Genomic DNA, 21,056 nt, shown 5'->3' with positions numbered 1-21,056 from the left:
TCCTTTTGTTGTCTGATTGCTGATGCTAGAACTTCCAGCACTATGTTAAACAACAGCGGTGAGAGTGGGCATCCCTGTCGTGTTCCTGATCTCAGGGAAAAAGCTCTCAGTTTTTCCCCGTTGAGGATGTTAGCTGTGGGCTTTTCATAAATGGCTTTTATGATCTTTAAGTATGTTCCTTCTATCCCGTAAACTGAAAGAAGTTTAAACTAAAATTACAAATATGTGCATGAACATATAGAAGGTACTTGGATCCATGGAAAAGAATAAAATAACTTCAGGAAAGAGTTTAGGGAAAAAAGTAAATCCAAGGTTTATCGATGAGAAAAACATTTAGAAATCCCTTACAAAAACAGGAAGCAGAAAATTACTGCTCTTTCCTTATGTTTCCATCTAACAAAACTTCAAGATCCTTCAAGATCAACTTCTCTGTGAAGTCTTTAACCCCACACATAAAAATAGTCACTTTCTGACCTAGACCTCTCTTAGCTCTCCATTTATACTACTGTTCTTAACGTGCTGTATACTATAATCATTTAAGTTCATAAACACCACCTATTGGTTTCTTGAGAAATACTTTGGTCTTCTTAGCATTCACCATATCTAACTCATCACCTAACATACAGAAATCAATTATTAACATATGAAAAATTAACAAAAAATGAACGTATTTTCGCTAAGCTTTCAATATGAAAATAGAATAAGCACAATATAGTATATTGACAAGCACATAAAATATCAGTTAAACTCTTAAAAACATCACTTGCTAATAAAAATAAAACATATAATAAAATACTATGTATCCATAGTCTCCAGAAGCATTTATTTCCACTACTCTGCTTGAAATAACAGTTTTTTAAATAACAAGATCTACATAACCTTCAAAATGTATTTAATACCTAAAAGGAAATGTTTATGCTTTTGGACAACTTAATATAATATGAAATTTGATGTATCAAAATTTTAGTACTTGGTACATAATAGAACTAAATCTAGTTGGTTATATAAATTTAGTTGGTTATATATAAGAAAGGATTAAAAATCTAATAAGGGTCTAAGCAAATTCTAACATGATATTAAAATTAAACCATTCCCCAAAGTAACAGAAGGTAAATCTGATGTAATAGATGACAACCAGTCAAGGACCAACTGATTCTGAAGAGTCTTTTGTTTCTCTTGTTCAAAGAAAAGCAAATGTAAAGGAAAGAAACTAGTACCTTTGCCACTGATGTTCTCCATTGTATACAGGTAATCCATGTAAAAAGCCCCAAACCTTTGCATTCCAGCTATCTCAGTGTATGTCTCCTGCCAACAAAGAAAAGCAAATAGAACACACATTGCATAGAAGAGACTTTTGAGTTTAAAACCTAATAGGTCAAGAATCAGACACACATCCTTACACAGAATGTGTATCAAGTCAAAGAATTACCAAAACAACAGAGGCTAGCCAAAGGATTCACTTCTAAGAAAGGTAATGTTAACTCTACAACGGACCACACAAAAGGACATCCATAATTCTACTAGACATTTTGAACACTTTATCAATGTCTGGTTAATGAACACCTGTAATGGAATAGGATAGTATACCCTTGACCTTTATCAACATCACAAAACTGTCTAATAATATATATACCCTCAAATATATTTAATCCTTAAATAATCCAGTACACTTAAATGAAACTTAAATACTAAAGATATACTAAAATATGTATAATGTATGTAAGTATGCAGATTAAAATTAAATTCTTTATAAAAGTAAACATAGCAAAAAGAGTTAAAATATATTTTATTTATTCTATTATATTAACCTTCTGGTAACCTTTTTTTGAATGTTTAAATTTATTCCATAGAAGTACACGGATTTTATATGAAAAATTCAAATAACACTAAGATACATACACAGTAAAACGTGAAATTCTTCATCTCTTCCCATTTATCCCCTACACAGAGGAACTAAAATTAGAAGACAACGCTACAAGTTTCCTCCATGACTATCTTAACTTTAGAGAATGGATAAACCAACTAACTGGCTACATACTATATATAAGTAGAGATCTTTGGGCACTCTTTAAACTTCTCTAGATGTAGAAACTGGACAAAAATACTTTAAAGGTTTCAATGAACAACCAGCATTTAGAATATATTACTTGAGAAGAAAAATGGCAATCCCAACTATTCACACAAAGCATCTGCCCTAACAGAGCCTAGAAACTGGCTCAACTATATATTCTCTAACCTTATGATGGGCTGCATCCAAGATGAATTCTGCACGAGTACCATTATTTTCTGGACTTCGGTAATCAAACAATGAGTTTGTGAGGTATGTCAAACCTTTCATACTCAAATTTTCACCACAAATGAAGAAACAGGCTTCCTGAAAATAAATACAAAAATTTCTTAACAGGAGGAAAAATCATTGAACTGCTAAAGAAAATAAAACCTTGGTTTTAGAATACCCATTTAGTAGTCACTACAACTTGAAGTCCTATAAAAAGGAACGTTGTCTCCATTTTTCACTGCCTATATTGGCAAAGAACATTTTAACAAACCAAAAAGGAACTCCAAGTGGCTGCCATAAACAAGAAAGAAGAAACATTTATGGATTGAAAAGTATTTGGAACTACTGTCCAGGTGTTAAGTGCTACCAACTTTCTAAATTCCCCTGAGCTCTATAATTTCTTATAGGGGAAAACAGTAAAGTTCCTCTCTTAAGCCAAAGATATATGTAGTCTAACGGGTTTTTTGGTATGGTTAAACACTTCAATAAGCACTTCATTATCCCTGTCTTCTATCCAAAAAGGAGGAGGAGGAGGAGGAGGTGGAGGTGGAGGAGGAGGAGGAGGAGGAGGGAGGAAAGGGAGAATCTGACTTACAGTTTCACTTCTATTCATATTCTCTTCAAAATCTTTAACACCCATAATTCCTTTAAGGCACATGGCTCTGCAACCAACAAAACCAATCTGGCAATCAAAAAAAGGCTCTCCCATCATAAGGGCCTATAAGAGAGAAGGAAACATTAGAACCAGGAATTTGAATTTCATAAAAATGTTATATATAGGCTTTTCTTGTAAAACTTCTAAATTAGGAGAAACAACTTCTTTAGGATTATGGCCTTTGCAAATTTATTCTCCTCAGATCATAACCCTATTAAATTAAGAAATATCTTACTTGTCTCTGTATCCTCAAATCTTTGTATCCTCAATGACTGGCACCTTACGAACATTAATATACACTATATATGAGCTCACACAAGTTAAATGAAGAAAATGAAAGGATAAATTAACATTCCATATTACAATAAAATCTTTGTTAAATATTTCAACCAATACTACTGATGACTAAAATAGAATTATAAAACCATAAATGTACTTTAAACATACCACTTATGATAAAAGCTTGCATTTATTAAACATTAAAGGCCATTCAAAAAGTTTTAAAAATATATGTTCAATGTTGAAAGATTACCTCAACTGTAGTTCCTTCTTGTTCCCAACACAATACTTCTTTAGATTTAACTTTCTGAGGACTATAATAACTACTCTCAGCTTGCATTTCAGTGAGCTAAGAAACAATGTAAGAATATTAAGTAAAATTAGTATTAGGAAAGCAATAAACTGTCATTATTATGATGAATTGATGGAAACAGGGCCAATTTTAAGATTCAGGAAATTTAATTATTAAGCAGGAAAACAGGTGCAACAAAAACAGCTGTGACAGATTATCCATGGTATAAAGGTTGAAAATGCGAGTCTAAACTCACATAGAGAATTTAATGCCATCTTATTTAACTTCTTTGTTTTAACAATATTGCTTGAAAAGGTAAAGTTGTGTGTAAGTCCCATAGTTATATAACTACTCATACATTCTGCGCAAAATTTTATGTATTTTAGCCTCAATTCAATATACATTCAACCAGGTTTAGTTCAATCACTTACAAAATTTCTCCCAAAGTTTCCATCAGAAAGAAAATTATGAACAGACACAAAGAGATTCAACAAAACTTATTCTAATTCTGTGAGGGAAGTAGGTTCGTGGGTGTTTACTTTCAACGTATGTGTCTCATAGAATGTCTCAGACTCATTCAGTGATGCAAACACTTAATGGGTGACAGCTGGATAACAAGTACTACTCAAGATGCTGCCAAAACAACAACTCTTGCACCCCTGAAGCTTACAACACATTACTTGCATGTATCCAAAAACGAGATAAATTATCTTCCAAAGGTACTTTTCTGAATGCAGTATAGTATCCTGGTTTGGATCATGTTACAGAAAACAACTTTATAAAATGCGATTAAAGTCTGGAATTTAACAGTAATGCCCCAGTGTTGGCTTCCTAGTTTTGACAAATGTACTATGATAGCCTAAGATGTTAATAGGGAAACTGAGTAATGAGTATATGTGAACTCTCTGTATTTTGCAAGTTTTCTGTAAATATAAAACTGTTCTAAAATAAAGGTTTTTTTTTTAATTTTTTTAATGTTTACTTATTTTTGAGAAACAGAGACGTAACATGTGCGAGGAAGGGGCAGAGAGAGAGGGAGACACAGAATCTGAAGCAGGCGCCAGGCTCTGAGCTGTCAGCACAGACCCAAACGCGGGGCTTGAACTCACAAACCGAGATCATGACCTGACCTGAAGTCGGACGCTTAACTGACTGAGCCACCCAGGTGCCCCTAAAGTTTTTATTTTTTTAAAGGTATCCTGCCATGTTTGCTAATGAGACCCTTCCTTAAACTCCTATGCAGTGGATGGATTTTTCAAACGGGGGCGCACCTCAGTTAAGCACCCAACTTCAGTTCAGGTCATCATCTCGCAGTTTATGAGTTTGAGCCCCGCAACGGGCTCTGTGCTGACAGGCCCAGCCTGGAGCCTGCTTCAGATTCTGTGTCTCCCTCTCTCTCTGCCCCTACCTGGCTCGAGCTCATGCACGCACGTGCTTGCTCTCTCTCTCTCTCAAAAACAAACATTAAAAAAAAATAAGTTACAAAAACAATATTTAACCTTGGTCAAATAGAACTTACCAAACCAAAAAGTTATTTTAAGCATGATAACTTCTTTATACTTAAAATCAACTACTTATTCTCATTTCTTAATAGCAAAGAGTTTATTACATATGAGCCCTTATTTCTTAGATGCTTCTAGAACTAGTATACACAATGTCGTTATTTTAAAGTACAATTCTATGAAATACTCAAGTAAAGTCAGTATTTTAAACTTGATCACCCTTCAGCTGTCTACAATTATTGTAGAGAAAAAGCAATTAATTGATTAAAAGGACTCAAACATTACAAGAACGATTTTCAACGTGATTTTTAAAACGCTACATTTAATTTGGCATGATTTTTGTTGGATTCGTATCAACTGTTCAGAATGCTAATGTAGAAACACAACCTTATTTTCTGACCAAAATATGAACCACAAATTAATTCCATACATTCTTTAAGTCCAAGCTGAACAATGAACTCTAATGTTTTCCTCCTAAATATCAACGGATTTCCCTTAGAGAAACCTTAGAGACATAAATGTTCAAAAAAATTTTTAAATGTATTAACTAATGACAAGTACTGCCCCAAAAGTCTATAGTTTTGTATATAAATACAAACTATTCTGACTCAGTTTAATACAATTCTTCCTATCAATGAAGAGAAATATACCAGAATAATTTCAAATTTAAAAGTAAATAAACAAAACTCACCAGAAAAGATAGAACTTTTGCTAGCAATCCCTAACTTCCTTCACAAACTTAGATTAAAAGTAACTTTTTTAGGGGCGCCTGGGTGGCGCAGTCGGTTAAGCGTCCGACTTCAGCCAGGTCACGATCTCGCGGTCCGTGAGTTCGAGCCCCGCGTCAGGCTCTGGGCTGATGGCTCGGAGCCTGGAGCCTGTTTCCGATTCTGTGTCTCCCTCTTTCTCTGCCCCTCCCCTGTTCATGCTCTGTCTCTCTCTGTCCCAAAAATAAATAAACGTTGAAAAAAAAATTTTTTTTAAAAAAGTAACTTTTTTATCATCTAAAACTGGCAATATACATATGCTTTCACAAATATGTGGAATTTAAAAATGAAAACAAATGGGGCACCTGGGTGGCTCAGTTGGCTAAGCACCTGACTTGGGCTCAGGTCATGATCTCACAGTTCATGAGTTCAAGCCCCAGGTCGGACTGTATGCTGACAGTTCAGAGCCTGTTTCGGATTCTTGTGTCTCCCTCTCTCTCTCTCTGCCTCTCCCCTGCTCATGCTGCTCTGTATCTCCCTCAAAAATAAATAAACATTGGGGCGCCTGGGTGGCGCAGTCGGTTGGGCGTCCGACTTCAGCCAGGTCACGATCTCACAGTCCGTGGGTTCGAGCCCCGTATCGGGCTCTGGACTGATGGCTCAGAGCCTGGGGCCTGTTTCTGATTCTGTGTCTCCCTCTCTCTCTGCCCCTTGCCCGTTCATGCTCTGTCTCTCTCTGTCCCAAAAATAAATAAACATTGAAAAAAACAATTTTTTTAATAAACATTAAAAAAATTATTTTAAACCAAGACAAATGAACAAACAATAAGAAGAATCAGACCATAAATATAGATAACAAACTGACAGTTGTCAGAGGGGAGGGGCTTGGCGGGGGGAGGCGATGAGCAAAATGGATGAAGGAGATTGAAATATGCAGGGTTCTGGTTACGGAACGAATAAGTCAAGGGAATATAAAAGGCACACCATAGGGAATATAGTCAATGATACCGTAATAGCATTGCATGGTGATATTTGGTAGCTAGACTTGTGGTGAGCATACCATAATGTATACAGATGTGTAGAGAGATGTGGAATCATTTCATTGTACACTCAAACTAATGTAACATTGTGTGTCAACTATACTCAACAATTATACCACTAAAAACTATAAGTATAATGTAAGTTCTCTAAATAGTTCATTCATGCTGCTGTTACTAAGATATGTTTATGTATCTTTTAGAACTTAAGCTTGAATATTTATACTTACAAATAATGCAATTACAGTTGTTGCCAAAAACATCTGTTAAAAGCAGAGATGATCATATAATAAAAAAATTTTAATAAAGTAAAAAAATAAAATTGACAATATATGTAATAATTGCTGGCAACAGTGGCTTTTTTATTATATATTTTAAAGATTTTATTGTTTTATTTTTAATTTTACAGACTGATGCATAGTCCCTTTCAAAGCTGTATCAGTGAATTTTAATTGTGAAATTAATAAAAAAAAATGTGTTCCCTAGAATTCAGAAAAAAATGATGTCAAAATAGCACAGCTATTTTACCATTTTTGCCCCAAATTTTACTACCAAAAAAAAAAAAATCTTTTAAACCAATTAAGCTCAAATTTTGTTAAAACTCACTTTCTACATTTTTCAGGGTTTGTCATATTAGAAAACACTTAATGCTTTTAATTAGAAAAGTCTTTAAAGACTGTTTACTTTAAAATATTTTTATCTAGGGGCACCTGGGTGGTTCAGTCAGTTGAGCGTCCGACTTTGGCTCAGGTCATGATCTCTCAGTTCACGAGTTTGAGCCCCATGTTGGGCTCTGTGCTGACAGCTCAGAGCCTGGAGCCTGCTTCGGATTCTGTGTCTCCCTCTCTCTCTGCCCTTACCCCACTCGTACTTTCTCTTTCTCTCTCTCTCTCTCTCTCTCAAAAATAAATTTTAAAAAAAACATTAAAAAAATTTTTTTAATTAAAAAAATTAAATATTTTTATCTACCATCTGTTGTAGTTATAAATTGTATAGCAAGATACTTCAGTAAACAACAAGTCAAATTAAAAACACCATGTAGCAAAAACTTGATTTTTTTTTTCTGTGCTACACTTCCAGTATCTAACAAGTTACCTGGAATACAACGTCACAGGTTGAACACAGGTGTTTACCTCCTTCAGAAAAATGCCTCCACAATAAACCAACAAAGACAAATAAAACTGAAGAAGTACAATCTAAAAAAGAATCCCAAAATTTTGGAAGATGGAAAGCAGACGAGGAGATACGTAGGATGGATAAATTTATTTACTTGTTGAATATATACCAGGCAATTTCCAAGAGCTGGAGATACCTTTTTAAAGTAGCTTTTTTTAAAAACTACCGCTTGCTGAGTTTAGTATACTCCCAAAATAGAATATCCACAATCTTCTGAAAAGGCTATTATTCTTTCACTCACTGATAAACATTTGGGTTGTTTCAACTATTTTTCTAGGATTTTTGTTTTATTTTAAGTAATCTCTATACCCAATGTCGGGCTCAAACCCACAACTCCAAACTCAAGAGCCGCATGCTCTCCCAACCAAGCAAGCCAGAGACCTCAGGTTGGTTCAACCTTTTGCCCATTGTGAATAATGTTTTCATGAACATTCACGTACGTCTATTTGTTTGAGTACAGTTTTGAGTATATACATAGGAATGGAATTGCTGAGTCATATAACTCTATGTTTAACTTTTTGAGGAACCACCAAACTATTTTCCACAGCAACTATACCATTTTACATTCCCACCAGTGTTCCCATTTGCTTTCAGCCAGCTCCAACTAAGATTCTGCCAGTGTCAAATCACTGCTCTATTCAAGATCACCAACAATTCCCACAATGCCAAATCTAATGATCCATTCTCACAAATGACCTACTCTGTCAACTTTGAAACATTTATGGCACTCAGCTTCCAGACAGACACTCTTGGTTTTCTGCCTAACTTATTTTCAGTTTCCCACACTATTTCTGCCTCTTCTTTCCAAATACTTAGCACCACAGTGCCCCAGAGTTTGGCCCTAGAACCTTTCCTTTTTTATATCTACGCTGATTCTAGTCTTAACAAAATCTTCTGAAATTTATATACCCAGACCAAACTTCTAATCTGAACTCTAGAGAGGAAATAATTTTATGAAGTAAGGATTGCTAGACGACCTTACATCTACTAAGTGTAAAACAAACTTTCAACTAGATCCTTTCCAGAAATCAAAATTTATGCATTAAAGATGAAAGAAATACAAACAGCAAGAAAAAGGAAACCTACTTTGAAAGTTACAGTTGCCTTTGTGCAATAAAATCCTATAGACACAATAGGATCCTTCAAAGTCTGTGCTTTTTGCTGATGCATGGCTGATGTAGGATCATTCCCAAGGAAGTCTTCCTCATTATCATCATAACTCACAATTGCAGGCACAAATGACCAGGCCCAAGATACCCATCCCTGTGGCTGCTCATCCTCTTGCTGTGAATACAGCTCTTGGCCTTTGTACTGAGCAGGATACTGCATATCTATTCTTGTTTCATCTTCAACACCTAGCAAAATAAAGTCATTTTAAATAAATCAAGAGGATTTGACTAAAAGGGAAATTAGGAATATAAATTCTATAAAAATATTTCTTCCATATCCTTGTTTTGAAATACAAAGTATGAACAAATTATACACTGGCTATTATTATTTGAAGCCAGTAATTTAGCATTACTACTTTCAAGTTTCTATATGTTGTACTACATTAATCCCCTTACAGAGTCCACAATTAATGTTATATGGGGAGTAGTTTATAACATAATTTTAAATTACCTGATAAATACAAAGAATAAATTCATTCTTTAGCATTCCATTAACAACTACCTTCCAAAAATAAGGTGCTAAGAAACTGAGTTTTCTCAGAAACGTAGTATCAGAAATATCTAAGAAAAGTTCTTTATTTTCTGATGCACCCAATAAAAAAAATGTCAAGCTCTCCTAGGCAAAATGCATCCCCTACCCCAGGGCACCTGAGTGGCTCAGTTGGTTGAGGGCCCAACTCTTGATTTCAGCTCAGGTCATGATCCCTGGGGCATGGGATCAAGCCCCTCATCAGGCTCTGCACTGAGGATAAAGTCTGCTTAGGATTCTTTCTCCTCCTCTCTCTCTCTCCCCCCCTTCCTCCTTCCCTCCCTTTTCTTTGCCCCCTTCCCCCTCCTCTTTGCCCCCTCCCTCCCTCCTCTTTGCCCCCTCCCCCGCTCATGCTCTCTAAAAGAAAAAAAAACTAATGCAAACTCCCCCCCAAAAAAACAATTATCCCTAAGAGCAAAGTATTATAATTATTCTTTATTTTTTTTTAAGTAGGCTTCATGCAGATCTTGAACTCATGACCCTGAGATCAAGACCTAAGCTGAGATCAATAGTTGGATGGTTAACCAACTCAGCCACTCAGGTGTCCCTATAATAGAATGATTCTTATGATATTAAAAAAAATGATAGCATTGGTGATTATTAGTGGGTAACATAAATTATCTTTCTTATTCTATATATGAAAAAATTATAGCAAAGAACTTTCATGTAGTTAGAAATTGACAAAGAATTTAAATCCCAACCACTCCAGGGTCGCCTGGGTGGCTCAGTCAGTTAAGCATCCGACTTTGGCTCAGGTCATGATCTCACAGTTGGTGGGTTTAAGGCCTGCATTGGGCTCTGTGCTGACAGATCCGAGCCTGAAGCCTGCTTTGGATTCTGTGTCTCCTGCTCTCTCTGCCCCTCCCCCACTCACATTCTGTCTCTCAAAAATAAACAAACATTAAAAAATTTTTTTTTTAATTACAAACACTCCATTATGCCACTTTCATCAAGACAAACTCCATCCCAGTCCCTCAACGTTACCCTAACAATACAAACAAAAAACACATATCATCATGCAATTTAGGGGGAAAAATCACTTTTTACAAAATTAATGGCATAATTCAAGCATATTTACTGTCCAGTGAGAAATCTATAAAACACCACTCCATTAAATACCATCTTCATATAGATCCACTGAATCTGAATTTCTAGTCAGTTTTCTAGCTACAATAACTTCATAACTTTTTTAATCCTTATGACAGGAGACTCTTGGAACATATTATACTTACAGGTTATGAAACATGGCCATTTATCTTCATTCATCTGAGAAGGAAAAGACTTACTAAAGTAGTAACTAAAGAATCTAAAATCCAGTACCACAGCCATTTTACTTAAATTATAAAAGGTACAATCCAGAAATTATTTTGTATAATCTTGCTGTTTAACCATAAATATTTTATCAGTTTCTATTGAGGAATAAAGCCTGTTATTAACTGCCCCTGGTAAGATCTCAAATTGGTCATCATCAATGAATATCATCTCAGTTATAAAACAAGTCAGGTCACCTCAACCCAGTTAGCAATGACCAGGTTGAGTCAACTCCCAACCTGTGTTGTCTAAACCATTAAAACAGAGGAAGTATCCACTGCTTGATCTTGTGAAACAAAAGAAACATCACTAACAGAGCTCTGAAAAATAGCCACTATAATTTATACTTAATATTAATTAAAAATTAAGAGGGATTTTGATGAAAGATGGTTCTGAAGTTTCAAATCTTTGCTGTTTTGCAAAAAGAATGAATTAGAGCCCTGAAATGAAAAAGGCATCTCCCTAATCTCTGGTTAGAATTTCCTAAAATACTCTCTTCCTTCAGAACAGTGCATCTTTTTCTTTTCATATTTATTTATTTTGAGAGAAAGAGGGAGAAAGTGAGTGGGGGAAGGGCAGAGGAAGGGAGAGAGGGAATCAGAAGCAGGCTCCGTGCTGTCAGTGTGGAGACCAATGCAGGGGGCTCAATCTAACGAACCGTGAGATCATGACCTGAGGCAAAATCAATAGCCAGATGCATAACCGACTGCCCCCAGAACAGTGCATCTTAATCTGGGCCTTTTGATAGAATTCAGGAACTTCATGAATTTCAACGAAAAAAATATATTAAGTATTTAAAATATAGCATGCTTAATTATGAAAGTAACAAATCACAGTTGCGAGTTTAATTATTAATGCAAGTAACAAATCACAACTGCATCGCCATCAATTGTAAACCCTACAAAAATCAGATATATCAAGTAACAGTTGTGAAGTTATCTCAAAATACCATTTACACACATTACTCCTTGGAAACTATGACAGTTATTAGACTTCCTTCTAATTGTCATTAATGTATTAACATAGAAGCACATATTAAAAAACAAAAAAGATAAAACATAGGAAATAGTATTTTTCAAAACTAGGTATCAGGCAGTTTAGCCAGTGAGTCCTGAGACATGGGAAACAAGAAAAATGAGGTGTATGTTTGTGCCACCATACCACCTCGACAGAGTTTCTAAACCAGGGATAAGAAAGAGGAAATCCAAGAACTCGGTAGTCTCCTCGGATGAGAAGACAGAGTAGTGAGTCCAGGGAGACTTAAGGTGGCTCGAGTTTGCAGGGCAGAGTACCAAACAAGAAAGACCTGTTCAGAGAGAGTGAGTGAGCAAGCGAGCTCTTCATACCTGCAGAGGGTCCAACTCCAGTCTTCAGCTAAGTATTAATCAGTTCATGCAAGAACTACTGAGGCCATGAAAAGAACCACAAGAAAAAAACAAAGAAAATAATCCTCAAGACTGAACGCAAAAATGGGAATAGTTTGTGTTCGCAGCAGGAAGAAAGAAAGAAAAAAACATCAAGAAATAACTCAAAAGGCAAATTGTGGCAGTAGTGGGACAAAACTGGCCCCAAGTTAATGGCGGTTCTGATCTCAACTAAAAAACATTTAAACCAAAACCAAAACAAAACAAAACAAAAAAACATTTAAAGCAAGCCAAGTGAATTAAATTATTTCCAAGGAACTTCACTTTTTGCTAGAATACAAATATATCCAGCACCCAACAAGATAAAATTTACAATGTCTGGCATCCAATTAATAATTATCAGGCACATGGGGCACCTGGGTGGTTCAGTCGGTTAAGTGTCCAACTCTTGATTTCCGCTCAGGTCATGACTTCACGGTTCATGAGTGAGTATGGAGATTGGGATTCTCTCCCATTCTCTCTGCCCTTCCCTTGCTCATGCTCGTTAGCGCACGTGCTCTCTCTCTCTCTCTCTCAAATTAAATAAGTAAAATTTTTTTTTAAGTTTTTTATTTAAAAATTAACAGGCTGGCAAAGATGTAAGAAAATACAACACAGATGAGGGGGGAAAAGTCAGTCATTAGAAAAAGACCTAGGTATGATACAGTTCATAGTGTTAGTAAATACGGACATTAAAATGGCTATATAAATAAAAAGACATTTAAGAAAGCATAAACAAGGAGAAATATGAAAGGTTTTAACAATCCAAACAACTTCTAGAGATGAAAAATGCAGTATCTGAGATAAAATATAAGTTAGATGTGATTAATAGCAGATTAGATACACAAGATTAGTGAACTAGAACAGAAATAGAAACTCTCAATAATGAATCAAAATAAAAGGTAAATGAACAAAAATGAACAGACCATCAGAGAGCTCTGCTGAACTTCAGGCAGCCTAATAGACATGTAATTACTGTCTCCAGAGGAAAGAGGAGAACTGAAAAACATATTTCAAGAAGTAATGGGGGCGCCTGGGTGGCTCAGTCAGTTAAGCGTCAGACTTCAGCTCAGGTCATGATCTCACGGTTCGTGAGTTTGAGCTCCACATCGGGCTCTACACTGACAGCCGAGAGCCTGGAGCCTGCTTCAGATTCTGTGTCTCCCTCTCTCTCTGCCCCTCCCCTTCTTGCACTCTCTCTCTTTCTCTCAAAAATAAATAAACATTTTTTTAAAAAAATTTTTAAAGAAATAATGCCCACAATTTTTCTAAGTATATATGAAAACTATAAACCCACAGACCTAAAAACCATAATGTAACATGTAGAAAGGATACCATGGCATATCAAAATCAAGATGCTTAAAACCTTCTGAGAAGAGGTTCATAGGCTTACCAGAGTATCCGAGGAATCCACAGCACCCACAATAAAATAATCCCTGCTTTACACAGAAGAGAAAACTAATTTCTACTACTCTGCAAGCAAATACTAAAGTTGCTTTCTCCCTTTATTAACACAGAAGAAAAATCTAGTCACCTCTTGATGACAGAACAGTTAAAAAGGAAAATATGAAATTTACATTTAATCAAAATTTAAAACTCTCTGCTCAAGGCACACCTGATGGCTCAGTTGCCTTTGGCTCAGGTTATGATCTGAGTTTCAAGACCTGCATCAGGCTCTGGGTTGACAGTGAAAAAACCTGCTTCGGATTCTCTGTGGCCCGCCCCCCCCCCCCCAGCCCTTCCTCCACTCTTGCTCTGTCAAAAATAAATTATCATCCAAAAAAAATTCTTAAAACGAAAAAATACTCTGCTCAAGAGACACCTATTTAAACTTTTGTTTTAATGTTTATTTTTGAGACAGAGAGAGACAGAGCATGAACGGGGGAGGGTCAGAAAGAGAGGGAGACACAGAATCGGAAGCAGGCTCCAGGCTCTGAGCAGTCAGCACAGAGCCCAAGGTGGGGCTCAAGTCACAGACCATGAGATCATGACCTGAGCCAAAGTCGGAAGCTCAACCGACTGAGCCACCCAGGTGCCCCAGGAGACACCTATTAAAAATGAATTAGCCAAGTCACAGGCTGGCAAAAAATATTCCCAAAATATACATGTGACAAAGGATTTGAATTCAGAATATATAAAATAAATCACAAATCAGTAACAAAACCCAAAAGAGTTAACAATAAGCCAATATCTAACATACTCTTCAAAAAGGTAAATATATTAATAGTCAGTAACTACTTGAAAAACTTCAAAATAATTGCTCATCAATGAAATGCAAATTAAAACCACACTGAGATATCACAACCACATCCATCACATTGGCAAAAAGTAAAAAATGACTGGTAACACCAAATGCTGGTAAAGATATGGAACAATTGGAAATCTTATACAATGCTGATGGGAATGCAAAATGGCACACATTTCCAAAAAAAAAAAAAAAAAACCTGATTACTTTCTTTAAAAAAAAAAAAAAGAAAGAAAGAAACCTAAACATATACTTCCACTGTTAGATATCTACACAAAACAAATAATAGCACATGTCTACAAGAAACTTGTAGAAGAATGTCCAGGACAGCTTTACTTATAATAACCAAAACTGGAAGTAGCCCAAATATCCATCAACAGGAAAATGGCTAAAATACAGTATGGTATATCCATAGAATGTATGTAGCAATAAAAAGGAAAGAACTACCAATATATGCAACAACATAGATGAATCCCCAAAATATTGTACCTTCAAGACAGTGAAAATATATGAAACCATAATGATGGACACATGCTATTACACATTTGCAAAAATCCATAGAATGTAAAATACAAAGAGTGAACCATGTGTCACCTGGAGGGGATGTTGATAATGCGGGAGGCTATGCATGTTAGAGTGCAGAGAGTATATGGGAAATCTCTACCTACCCTTCGATTTTGCTGTGAACCTAAAACTTCTCAAAAAAATAAAGCCTTAAGTAAAAAAATAAATAAATAAAAAGTAAAAAAGGATATTATGCTTAATGAAAGAAATCCTTTCACAAGAGTTTATACTGTATGATTTGATTTATATGAAATTCTAGAATTAGCAAAAAAAAATTTTTTTAATTCAGAACAGTGTTTGCCTGAGTGGAAGTGGGGGGGTGTGCAAATGATTATAAAGGAGCAAAAGAAAACTTTTTAGAGATATTGATAATCTTTACCTTAATGAATATTATATATCACACAGGTGTACACATTTCACAAAACTTGAATAATATACTTAAGATTTATACATTTCGCATACGTGGGTGGCTCAGTTGGTTAAGTGTCCAACTTCAGCTCAGGTCATGATCACAGAGTTAGTGAGTTCAAGCACAGAGCCAGCTTCAGATTCTCTGTCCCCCGCCCCCCATCACACCCCACCCCCACTCACGCACGTGTGCGCTCTCTCTCTCTCTCTCTCTCCCAAAACAAGCATTAAAAATAAAGATTTATGCATTTCACTTTGCAAATTACACCTTCAAAAAAATTAAAAGAACCATTAAGAAATATAAATGCTAGTTAACAATACAATGCTGAAGTCTGGGGTGAAGTATACTGATGTCTAAGTTACTTTGAAAGGCATCAAAAACACTGGTTGAACTGATGAAGAGAAAGGTTAGATGAACAGCTATGTGATAAAGCAAACTATTAAGTGTAGAATCTCAAGAATGAGTATATATATGGGTGTCCACTCTATAATCCTCTTTCAACTTTTCTATATATTCGAAATTTGTCATAATAGCATGTTGGAAAAAAACTGAGCACCCTCTAGATGCTAGGTTTTGTTCTAGATATAAGATGCTGTTCCTGTTTCAGGAGTTCATTGTCTAACAGGAATTCACTCTCCAGTGTAAAATAAATGTATAATTTATACCTACATATACTCATGTTATCCCCTAAGCTTTTAAGTTATTCCCTAAGCTTTTAAGCAGATATTTTTTAATAAGCTATAATTTAAATACTATGAAATTTGGCCTTTAGAAATGTACAATTCAGTGGTTTTTAGTAAAATCACAAAGTTGGGCAACTATCATCACGATCTAATTTTAGAACATTTTCATCAGTCCAAAAAGAATACCTCTACCCATTAGCAGTCACTCCCCATTCCCTCCTCCTCCAAACCCTGATTACTAATCTACTTTCTGCTTTTACAGATTTGGCTATTATGGATGTTTCATATAAATAGAATCATACAATGTGTTCCTTTCTGACTGGTTGCTTTCACTTATGATATTTTCAAAATTCATCATGTTGTAGCATGTATCAGTTTTTCATTCTTTTGTATAACTGAGTAATAGTCTAGTGTATGGATATATCGCAATCGTTTATCCATTCATCAGCTGATGGACACGAAGGATGTTTCACTTTCTGGTTATCATGAATAATGCTGCCATTAAAATTCACATATGAGTTTTTATGTGGACATTTGTTATCAATTCTTTTGCATATAAACAAAACCTACATCAATGGATCATATGGCAACTGTATGTTCAAGTTTTTAAGGAACTAGATTGTTTTCCAAAGCAGCTATTCCATTTTACATTCCCATAATCAACATAAAACTTCCCTACAATCTTGCCAACACTGGTTATTATTATGTGTCTTTTGATTAATGTCATGTTATTGACCTTGAAGTGTTATCTCACTGTGATTTTTGACTTGCATTCCCCATCATGACTAATGAGGGTGAGCATCTTTTCACGTGCCTGTTGGCCATTTGCAAACCTTTTGTGCATAAATGTTTATTCAGGTATTTTCCTCACTTTTTAATTGGGTTACCTGTTCCTAAGTTTTCAATATCCTTTACTAAAGGCCCAAACTATGGCAATTAATCATATTCTCCAAATCTTTCCTGAGCCTCAAGCCCAATGCCAAGTCGGTCATTCTTTTCAACATCTGTTTTCTTCAGATCATTCATACTTCTATTGAATTAAACATTCTATCATTCTCCCACACCATACTAAACTAACTATTCATATGTCTGTCTGCTCCACTGTACCTTAAGATTTTAAGGGAAGAGAACGCACCTTTTTATCTCTGTGTTTTCCCAGATGACCAATATTCAGTACACTCAGTAGGCTTCAGTAAAAGTACATTGAACTAAATAACTGAAGTTAACCCACTAGTATCCTTCAATGAAATATATGCTCCATTAATAAGGTTCCAATTAATTAGCTAGGAACCTTCCAATGAATCAATTAAGTATAACTGTAGTTGTTAAACAGAATTACATATTATAATTAAGTATATCTAATTCTGTTATAACTCTTGGTAAGTCTTTGCAAAAAATTACCAATACCCTAATTTACTAGAAAATGTCAACGCATTGCGCTACCTTAACTTTTTGTATAACATACATTCTGAACATTTATACCTATTAGAAATATTAAAGTTACTTGTTAGCATTTAAAAAAAGAAAATCACAGTAATATGCAGTATGTAAAAAAAAAAAAACAAAAACAAAAACAAAATCAAAGTAGTGTCAAACAACCAAAATAAAATCATTCCATCATGTTAGAACACTGCACAACTCAGTATGTTTTTTTTTTTAAGTTTCATAATGGTGAAAACACTATGCGAACAATAGTTCAAAAGAAAGTTTGTTAGATTTACCTGTAATGTTTCCTAACATATCTTTACTGTGACAGGTAGGATCTTCTGTTTCTCCATCTTTAAAATTGCCTATTTCCCCATAGTAAAGAGCAATTCCAAGTTGCATTATACGGATAAACATAGGCAGTTGTTGATCTGTGATGGAAAGTTTCAAACTCTCTACTAAAGTATGAATCTATATTTGAAAAAAACAAACACATCAACAAAAAAGCATGTTCAAAGGAAGTAATTAATACACATAAATGTTAAAAGTTCTAAAATAGAATACCATAAGAAAAAAGTAATGTCCCAAACATTTCCAACATGTAAGCTAAAACAGTTTACTCTAAAATCTTAGAAATTAAAACAAATTTTGCTGTAATGACCACTAAAATTTAGGTAGAAACTGTATTAAGCCAAACTATATAAATACAAATAGAAACGGTAATGAAAAGATGTGGTCACTCTAGACTTTCAAATAATTTTTCCAGAAATAAAGTTAAGGAACAAAAATATCAACTCTACAATATGAAGAATACAAAATCACAGAGATTTCTGTCACATCAACAGGAAAAGTTTCATGATGTCAATTTAATAAAACCTTAATCACCCTTTCCAGTTCTATTAACCAAAAGAATACATACACATCCTAAAAACTTCTGTTAAGGGGGAATATTACTAACATTACAATATGGAAGTAAAAACATAATAAAATTTTGCCAGTGGAAAACTAAGTGTCATACATGCTCAGAAGAGTTTTTCCAGACAAATTTTAAGAGATTTAAATAGCACATAAAATGTATAACATGAATTATAAGAAATAAACAAGATTAATTACTAACAAATAGAATATATAGCAATCAAAGTTATTCTTATAGAAAGATATTAATGGAATATAAACATAGTCTCGGTGTAATGGTTCCCTGTTTTATAAACATGGAATAAAACCAATTAAGCCATAAAGTCTCTTGGAAGGTTAATTTTGACTAACTGGTATTTGAGGGTCTATAAAACATGAAAAAGTATTAGTAATCATATTTTGGGGGTTAAAGGCACAAAAAATTGTATTTGAAAAGGAAGAAAGTTGTAAAATACTATTTTTAAGTATGAGTACAGGTTTCTTAAAATGGACTTAAAAATCATACACCAAACAGACCAAGAAGAGGTAAGAAAAGGCTTAGGAGCAGGAGGGTAGAGTATGCAGTGCAGGCCTGCCAAGCTTGAAATTTCTCTAATACATCCTTCTAAACTATTGTATGGCACCAATAGCACCAGAGATAAGTCATCTTAGCAGAATCAGTAACAAAGAATCAATCCTTTATGTTCATATTTATATATAATATATATATGAAATTACACAGACCTAATATACCTTTAAAATATATAAGATGTTGCATATGCTTTAGTGAATGTTTTATATATACAGTATTTTATATATTTTATATACAATAGATCTAAATATCTTTTAAATCAGTAAGACTAATCACTAATAGAAAAATGGCCAGGGGTGCCTGGTTGGCTCAGGCAGTTAAGCGGTCAACTTCGGCTCAGGTCATGATCTCGCGGTCCGTGAGTTCAAGCCCCGCGTCAGGCTCTGTGCTGACAGCTCCGAACCTGGAGCCTGCTTCAGATTCTGTGTCTTCCTCTCTCTCTCTGACCCTCCCCTGTTCATGCTCTGTCTCTCTCTGTCTCAAAAATAAACAAACGTCTAAAAAAAAAAAAAAAAAAAAAAGGAAAGAAAAATGGCCAGAGCACCTGAATGGATTTTTCAAAGAACAAATGGCCAGTGGACAGATTTTTAAAAATCTAACTCCAGTGACGAACGTTAATTGAAATCTATTTTCTTCGGGCACCTAGGTGGCTCAGTCAGTTAAGCGGCCAACTTCGGCTCAGGTCGTGATCTCCTGGTTCGTGAGTTCGAGCCCCGCATTGGGCTCTGTGCTGACAGCTCAGAGCCTGGAGCCTGCTTCGGATTCTGTGTCTCCCTCTCTCTCTGCTCCTGCCCTGCTGACACTCTCTCTGTCTCTCAAAAAGTGAATAAACGTTAAAAAATATTTATTTTTAAAAATTTATTTTGTTTAACAATTTGTCCTGTTTTTAACATGATCATATTTAAGGACAGGCACCCTCCTTAATGTTCACAAACATATACACTAGTTAATTTATCTGCAAATAGTTTTGTAATACAGAACACAGGTCTTAAAAAAAATTTAAGCTAGGAGCGCTGGGGTGGCTCAGTCAGTTAAGAGCCCGACTCTTGGTTTCAGGTCAGGTCATGAGCTCAGTTTCCTGAATTCAAGCCCAGCATTGGGTTCTGTGCTGACAGCATGGAGCCTACTAGCGATTCTGTCTCCCTCTATCTGCCCCTCTCCCACTTGTGCTCCTTCTCTCTCGCAATAAACTTAAAATTTTTAAGCTCATTAAGAAGATATTTGCAACTAACCAAAATATTTCCTAAAGAATTAATCAGAAATGTGTCAAAGATTTACGTCAGGCTTTCGTTGTTCTAAAAAATTTTTTTCAAAAGCAAATTTTCAAAAACAGGGGAAATGTTAAATAAATTATAGACCTATATAATCCATATCTCATATGACACAAACTCTAGGACATATTTGTCACAACAAAAATTATAAAAGGCCTACCCAAAATATAAATAAATTCAAAACCAATTAAACATACATGAGAGCCTGAAATGAATAATTAGGGTATCTGGAATATTCTGGGAAATACTCGCTCTTTGAGATGATCAATGAGGTTAACCATGTGCATTTAGTACATACGTCCTAGGAAAAGGAATTCCAAGAATGATAGGTCTAACTCAAAATGACAAATTCTTACATTACAATGGTATTAATAAAAAATTCAATCTTATTTCAGTTGAGCATAATGGTATCTCATATTTGGTGATTTCCAGAGTCAAAAACCACATGTCAATAAACTTATTTATATTAAGGTGCTTTTTACAATGGTATGTCATGGCTAGTCAATTTTGAGAACATAAACTTTATATGCCAACACCAAGTTTTCCCCAAGTTACCTTATTTTTACTTTCCTCTAATTTAGCCACATTCTAAAATGTATAATTACATTTGTACTATTATCAATAAATTTATTTTA

At 34.9% G+C, this 21,056-nt stretch overlaps 1 protein-coding gene across 10 annotated transcripts in view; it reads right to left on the bottom strand.

Annotated features, from left to right (window-relative positions):
• Positions 1–21,056, bottom strand: part of VPS13B (vacuolar protein sorting 13 homolog B) — a 795,663-nt gene that overhangs the window by 690,227 nt on the left and 84,380 nt on the right. For all 10 annotated transcript variants that reach the window (XR_005796430.1, XM_040494097.1, XM_040494098.1 and 7 more), the window contains 6 exons: positions 17,961–18,135; positions 9,013–9,281; positions 3,466–3,561; positions 2,874–2,996; positions 2,237–2,374; positions 1,218–1,305 (listed from right to left, as the gene is read on the bottom strand). Coding sequence is in view for 9 of the 10 variants with exons in the window: in XM_040494097.1 (XP_040350031.1) it covers positions 1,218–1,305; positions 2,237–2,374; positions 2,874–2,996; positions 3,466–3,561; positions 9,013–9,281; positions 17,961–18,135 (889 nt within the window). In the remaining variant the exon portion in view is untranslated. The remainder of the gene's footprint in view (positions 1–1,217; positions 1,306–2,236; positions 2,375–2,873; positions 2,997–3,465; positions 3,562–9,012; positions 9,282–17,960; positions 18,136–21,056) is intronic.

Source organism: Herpailurus yagouaroundi, unplaced genomic scaffold (assembly GCF_014898765.1).
Source record: "Herpailurus yagouaroundi ecotype Mexico unplaced genomic scaffold, PumYag 186, whole genome shotgun sequence".
In the NCBI taxonomy this organism is placed as follows: Eukaryota; Metazoa; Chordata; class Mammalia; order Carnivora; family Felidae; genus Herpailurus; species Herpailurus yagouaroundi.
This window is presented reverse-complemented; position numbering and strand designations above follow the sequence as displayed.